Below are 7,500 nucleotides of genomic sequence, written 5' to 3'. Positions count from 1 at the left end.
AATTGCGACTAAATTTTCGTATCTTATCGCAAAATGCGACTGGATTTTTTCGTTAATTTCGAGCCCTGTATCCAACGGATAAATCACTATCCAGTGGATGAACACTATCAAAACCAATTGAGTTATCCAGTGGATAGTGCTTTCCACCTTTTGAACCACCAGGGCCAGGTGTATTTGAAGAGATTCTGAAGAGCATAAGAAATTGCAATGGTTCTCCAAGGCTCTTTCTTAATATGACAAGGATGCATCTACAGTGTACATGTAGTTTTTCACAAGGTCCCTCAAAATCCTAAAGATTGTGGCAAGAGAGTTGAGTTTCAAGAAATTTGAGGATCACTTGGGAATGGAGATCCTTGTAAGGACAATGACATGTTTAAAAGATCTTTCAAATTCTTGAAATATTTTGACCAAAACAAAAGTAGTGTAAACTTCCAAGATGGTTCATTTTCCGTTGTATGCTTTTCACTGTTTTATTGCTTGGAAAAGTGAAAATGAGCTAATAGCTATTTCGGTATGCTTCAGATACCTTCTGGTCAATCCTCGTGACAGACGTGTTGTTATCTGTGAGTCCCTCCTTTGCTCTACTGTTTGGAGGAATGCTGTTGCTAAAGTCCTCTTCAAGCACTTCGAGGTAACATAATTTGAGATTACATACATGTATCAAACCCCTAAACCTTCAAGGTACAGACACACCCTTGGCAATGGGTCCAAATCAAGCAGATAAAAAAAGTAATTATTATAGTAGACTTAAAGTGATGAGCGGACAAAGCCATCTTGCCTGCGCGTGAAGCTGCAAAGAGAGATTACTACGACAAACATTGGCTTATGGATGGAATGAATTCACATCAACTTTTTCTAACATGTCCAGCAGCTTGGATCAACGCCTTTTTTGAATGTCTCCAAAGGATAAAAGGAATTATTGTGACAGCTTTTTCCATCACTTCCAACGCCTTGGGAAAAAAATTTCAACTGCCTTTTTCAACACCTCCAATGAGCAAGGAAAAAAACACTCCGGCTTGTCCAACACCTCCAACGCTTTGGTGAAAGCTTCCAGTGGGTTGTCAACGGCTACCCAACTGCTTTGGACGTTTAACAGAAAACCATCAGTTTATCTTTTTGCGTGAAAGGTCGCACATAAGTTATCAAATTTGTTCACAGACACTATACTTAATTATTAACTTCTCAACCTTGGTTATTGCATTTCTAGTGCTCTGATTGGTTTACTCATTCTCGGTTATCAGCTCATAGACCTTAGTTTCACCTTATAATTATGGCACTTTGTCGCTTTATAATTCATCATCTCATAGTGATACAAAGGACTACACAGTCTTTTGCAGTAAATCAGACTACAGTTATTGTGTGCACCCTGATGCAAGGAAAGGTGGTAGGAACACACCCTGTGAGTGAATATGGGGATGGCAGCAACATCCCCGTGATGCAACTAATGAGGGTGGCAGCGGCACACCCTGAACAATGAAGTGGGTAACAGCATCACACCCGGCAATGCAACAAATGAGGGTGGCAGCAACACACCCTCAGCATAAATGGGCAGTGCAGTAGGGTGGCAGCGACACACCCTGCAACATGCAGTTGGAAGTGACAAGTACTAATGTGAGCCTGCAAAGTGTGGTGCAAACTACAGCTGAGATGGTGATGGTGGGTGAGGGACCCCACCCAACCTGCTACATTACCATGAAAAGGTAAGTTGACAGTCCCTTGAAGCTTGATTTTCAAAAACATTGAGGATTGCGGATTGAGTTTCAAGTCAAGACTGTCAACTTACCTTTGCATGGTACTGTATGGGCAATGCAATGTGGCAGGTGTGCTCCCAAAAAACATCCCAATTTGGGAAGAAGGGGACACTCCATGATGACACTTTGTCATGCGTAACAGTGTGCTACACTGTAATCCTTTAATGCTGGACCATGCTGTCTTTTGATCTTACCATCCTCTTGCGCTTTCTTGTTTTTGTTCACCACTAGGTGCCGTCGGTCTTGTTTGCACCACATCATCTGTTAGCTTTGTTTACTCTTGGAATCCCTTCGGGTCTGGTTATGGACTGTGGCTATACGGAGACTGTGGTCTTGCCAATATCCTTTTGAAAGTTTAATCTTAAAGTACATTGAAAAAGCTAAGTTTAAAAAGTAAGCATTCATATAATACCATATTTCTTCGAATAATACCTGTCCCTCGATTAATCGCCTCCCTCGAATAATCGCCCCCCTTTGACAGAAATATTTAAAATAATCGCCTCCCTTGAATAATCGCCCCCCACCCCCTCCCCCTCCCCTCTGATCCAGTTAAAGTCATCAGCGATGATGTTCGGTTTATACTTGATGTGATTATTTTTCTGATTTAATGGTATGTATACAGACCTTCTGTGAGAAATATTTGAAATAATCGCCTCCCTCGAATAATCGCCTTCCCTCGAATGATCACCCCTTTTGGTGCGAAAAAAGAAATAATCGCCGCCAGCTATTATTCGAGGAAATATGGTATTTTGTTTTTGCAGTATATATTTCCAAAATTGCGTTTTGGATAGAAGATAATTACCACCACCAGGAAGACAGCTGCTGGTGGAGAGTCACCAAATCAACCTTCATTCCCTTCCATCAATAATTGTAGTCACTTTAAATTTAAGGAGGCTTGAAAGGGTTTTTAGCTTGAGCTCACACGCATAAGCCACGCACTCAATACTTAAGCAGCTTAAGTCAAGTGATGAATCAAAATGAGTGGCTGGAAATAAAAATGTGACCTAAAATCACGGAAACCAGAAATTTGTCAGAAGAATTTGAAGAATATCGATAAATTTAATCTGCATAACAAGTGTCTCTGTGTGGTTTTTGAGCACCAAGAAAGCTGAAGCACTCAAAAACCACACGGAAAAGCTTGCTACGCCGGCTACCGTAAATTTAGCTCAGTGACCTATCCTGATTGGTTTTTTTTACAAGTAGGATTCATTTCTTTGTAATCTTAAAAATTTTTTTCAATACTGGTGAATTGTGTTTTTGACTTCCAACAGTATTTTCGTAAATAATTCGAGTTCTATCAGATACACTTTTTTTTTGTACTATGTGCACATGCTAAGTGAAAGAATTTACATGTAATTTGGAAAAAATACACCAGTTTCAGCACATGGACGATATTTTTGTTCCCTCAACGAGCCTGTTCGCCGGCTATACGTCAACAAACTAAAATAAGTGAGACTGACTTCAATACGCTGTTTCTGCAGTTATCAATGATAAATGCACTCTGTGTCAATGAAATGCACCAGAGCATTGCTATCTATATTTAACACTATTTACGATATTATCCAAATTTAGGGGATCTTTTAGCAGACGAGTGCTGTGCCATTGCCATGGCAACAGTTGGGACTTGTGGACACCCTTTACAAAATGCTTGACAATTGCATTAGACAATGTTGAAATAAAAGTTATTTTTCTTTGATTTGTTGGTGCTTGTATCATTACGTCTATGAAGGTAGCGCTATCCTGAGAGCTATTGAAACAATACCCTTAGGAGCAAAAGCAATTCACAAGTAAGTTTCAAAGTATCCATTTTCTTCCTTTACTGTTTTTACTGGGCAATGCTGAACCACCAAACAGCGAAACACCATGTATGACCTTACCAGACATTGAATACATGTACTAATGAACAGAGGTTGGATTTTGAGATGAAGTATTATTTTAGGCCCAAATGTAGGCCTAAAACGTTATTGCTTCTAATCTCAATCTTAATCTGAATCTCAATTAATTACATGTAGCAGCAATAACGCTTTAGGTCTAATTAGGCCTAAAATGATATTAATTTCATCTCAAAATCCAACCTTTGTCGGTTAGGTATTCATTGTACATGGTGGGGTCATACATGGTGTTTCGGTGTTTGGTTTCACTGTTTCATGGTTTAGTAATGTCCGTTTTTACCGTAGGCTTCACAAGCCATTGTTAAATACTCGTGTGAATCAGCATGTGCCTTAAGCGTAAAAAAAAAATTATTAATGTCAACAACCGTAATATCCTCTTGACATCCTGCTATGACACATGACTAATTTTTTATCGCAGGCACCTTGAGGAACAGCTGATGGAAAGAAGTCTTGTTCGAATTGAAACTGGAATAAAGCCTCTGTCCTCAGTTCTGAGTAAGTATATTAATATTATCACTATTATCATTCTTACGTACACCAAAATTTGTATTCCTAAACCAGTGAAGGCATTGGAAATTTCTTTGCGCAGAAAGTAAGGTTCAAAACTGTGATGATCTGTCTTCTATTACCTTGTCTTTTAAAAGTTACGGGAAGCGGTCGTTCAAAAATAGGGTCCTGTGAAGCTAAGAAATTTAGGGATATTATGAAAGTTGAATTTTCCTGTTTCACTCCCCAGCAAAAAGCACCACATTTTCTTTGGAAACTATAGTAACCCTTTCAAAAAAGACCAATTGATTGATTCATGATGATACTGCCATCTTTCAGCTAAAGCCTTGATGTTTCATCACTTTGCAGATTCTTTAACATGCCAAACATTGGAGGATATAAAAGGTGGGTAGCATCCAGTGACTTGAAGCTTTGATCTCGACATTTTCCTCTCTGTTGAAATAGGCCTGGAAGGTTGACCATGAAGGACCTCGAATAATGCATTTTTCATCTTTTCATCAGTGGTGTGGTATTGTTTGTTTTTTGGATAGTGCGCACTTGTTTTGTGGCACCAAAGTTTAGTGGTCCTGAAGGAGAACAGCGTCCAGCATCGTTGGTGTCACAAGTTGATTATCCCCTTGATGGGGGACAAATACTCAGGATTGAGGGGCAAATCAGGTAAGAAAAATACCATCTTTATTTATTGATGGCACACAGGGGGATATCTAGTAAATGATGTACATACTGTGAAATGTTTATGTTTATGTTTAATAGACAAGTACCCTAAGTAATAAAATTAATAATTCATCATCATTTTGTGTTAAAAGAGAGCTCTATGCATGCTCCTAGCAAAAAGAAAATTCTCTGAATTAAAAGCCATTGTTTTGGAAACACTTGGGTAACACCCAAGGATTCCCATTCAATGACTAAACAATTTTTTTAAGGGCACGCTTGTTTTCATAGCAGTTGCAAGCCGCTAAGCCTTCTTATTATATGACTGGCTCCGTGAGTGGGCAAGATGAACCAAATCCCGTGCTGTCATTGGCTTATGGCTTGGTGATAATTTCCAGCCATCTTGACCTCACGTTTGGTCAATGACCCTTTTTAAATTTATAGAACTACATGTATGAACACACTGGTGCACTTTTTAGCACATGTAAAATAATTATGTTAAACACATACAATGTAGCTATGAAGATACTGGATCTACTACGTGGAAATTTTTCTGGTAGCAGCCAATACGTTAAGACCCCATGTAGAATATGCGTCAGCTGTTTGGAATCCTTTTGAAAAACAATACATAAAAGTGTTGGAGGCTGTCCAACATTGTGCTATAAGATTTGCCTGCTTCAGTTATTCACAGTTTTCCAGTATAACTTCTCTGCAGCATTCTTGAAGTCCATTGGCATCTAAGTGCCGCTACCATGATGTATAAATCCGTGCACAATCAGACTCAATCAACATTTCCAGCATCTGTCACCGTAGCTCACAGAAGCAATATTGCTCCAACCACCCTCATAAGGCAGACATATCTTTGCCTACACTAATGCATATAAGTTCTCCTTTTTCTCAATTCTCATCCCCCCATGGAATAGTCTTTCCATGTCTGCTGTTAATGCTGAATCTGTAACTGCATTCCAAGCGATTGCTTTACCAACCATAGGACAATACTGCAATGCAATGCAATGCAAATACTTGTATGTTTTAAATAATTTGATTTCTTATAAGTAGTTATTTATTTTTGCTTCCTTTTCTGTTGTCGCTGACTGTTTTAAATTAGTATCCTGTATAGTCTCGTGACTATTATTATATCTATGTATGTACCAGTAAGTATGATTTCACGGTCAATGCTGTGAGTGGTTCACAGGGCTATTAATAGGACCAGAGCTGACTTAGAAAATAATAATAATAATAATAATAATAATAATAATAATAATAATAATAATAATGATAATAATAATAATAATAATAATGAACTTTATAGGGGCAGTGTCATGCTATTTTTAACCTCATTAGGAAACACTAGAAGATGTCTTTGCATCAATGAAGACCAAAAAATAATGTTGTACGTTTGTTGCAATAGCCATTGAAATGCACGGAAGCTATTCTTTGTTGTTTGCAACCAAGGATGGAGGGGATGCAAATGGATTGAAACTTGAGAAAAACTGGCCAGATTTTTCAAGTTTGGAGACGTTGGCCTCTGAAGTCACCAAAAGTTAAATACAAATAGCTCTTTGTGCCATATTACATTTTTTATCATCTCAGGGACTTGTCAGGAATGTCATACGTACAATGTATGAGCTAGAGTACTAATTTAGATTTTTACCCAGTTTTGACCTAAAAACATTTCATTTTGCATGACAGTGCCCCTTTAAGTGTCAAAAGGGAAAGGAACTTTTTAATCATTCTAGTGCTGGGGACCCTGTAAACTGAAATATTTAACAATCAATGCCAATCAAGTCAAATGTTGGTTTTTGAGGAGAGGAGAAAACCAGAGTACCCAGAGAAAAACCTCTTGGTGCAGAGTAGAAAACCAACAAAGTCAACCCACATATGACGCTGAGTCTGGGAATCGAACCAGGGCCACATCGGTGGGAGGCAAGTTCTCTCACCATTGCGCCATCCATGCACTTGAGAAAAGTCCTCTGCATGGGTGCATATCCAGTCAGTTTAATTAGTCCTTTGCTATAAGCCCTACTAAGTATGCTTGATGTGTACATTGTATTCATCCCCTCTCACATCTCATTTTTAGAGAGCAAACATTCGACATTTTATTTGATGGTGATGATGAAGACAAATCCATTGCAACCTGTCTACTGGATTCTATACTAAAGGTATTACATGTATGTAATGCAATTAACCTGGACTACAATGTGTAACTTTTATTTTTCCATTAACCCATTGACGTCCAAACCAGCCAAAACCGACCAGACTTAGTATTTTACTCTGTCTGACGCCAGAACTATTTTACTCGTCAATGGGGAACCCCTGGGAGTCAATGGGTTAAGTAGTTTCAGTTTCATGATTTTAACAAATTTCTGGCAATAACTTCTGCATTAAACTGTGGTAGGTCATACATATCTGGTACACAACCTATATGTTCTAATCAAGGGTCAAATTTGCATCAGACTTGCATTGGTTCACTGCTGAATTAGTCATTGTTTACTGGTAAAAAATTTGCCAAAATTTGATGAAATAAATTAAACAGCAGAAAAAAGTCTCTTGATAGTTAATGTGCTTAGAGTGTCCACTTGGAGTTTGTTTTTTTGGGTATGATGAACTTTATCTTACTCTACAACAATAAAATTATTTCATGAAATAGAACAACAGCCTAACCTACATATACCGCTTGTTTTCTGTTGGGTTGTAGT

General features: G+C 38.3%; 1 protein-coding gene across 1 annotated transcript in view; it reads left to right on the top strand.

The window, feature by feature from the left end:
* LOC137979233 (actin-related protein 10-like) overlaps window positions 1–7,500 on the top strand; it is a 15,549-nt gene that overhangs the window by 4,096 nt on the left and 3,953 nt on the right. The window contains exons 4-11 of the mRNA XM_068826443.1: window positions 523–631; window positions 1,983–2,090; window positions 3,471–3,538; window positions 4,062–4,138; window positions 4,499–4,534; window positions 4,681–4,807; window positions 6,882–6,963; window position 7,500. The exon at window position 7,500 is cut by the window's right edge and continues 76 nt beyond it. Of these exons, the coding sequence (XP_068682544.1) occupies window positions 523–631; window positions 1,983–2,090; window positions 3,471–3,538; window positions 4,062–4,138; window positions 4,499–4,534; window positions 4,681–4,807; window positions 6,882–6,963; window position 7,500 (608 nt within the window). The remainder of the gene's footprint in view (window positions 1–522; window positions 632–1,982; window positions 2,091–3,470; window positions 3,539–4,061; window positions 4,139–4,498; window positions 4,535–4,680; window positions 4,808–6,881; window positions 6,964–7,499) is intronic.

This window comes from Montipora foliosa, chromosome 12 (genome assembly GCF_036669935.1).
Source record: "Montipora foliosa isolate CH-2021 chromosome 12, ASM3666993v2, whole genome shotgun sequence".
Classification (NCBI taxonomy): Eukaryota; Metazoa; Cnidaria; class Anthozoa; order Scleractinia; family Acroporidae; genus Montipora; species Montipora foliosa.
The sequence above is the reverse complement of the archived record's forward strand: the minus strand, read 5'-3'. Positions and strand labels throughout refer to the sequence as shown.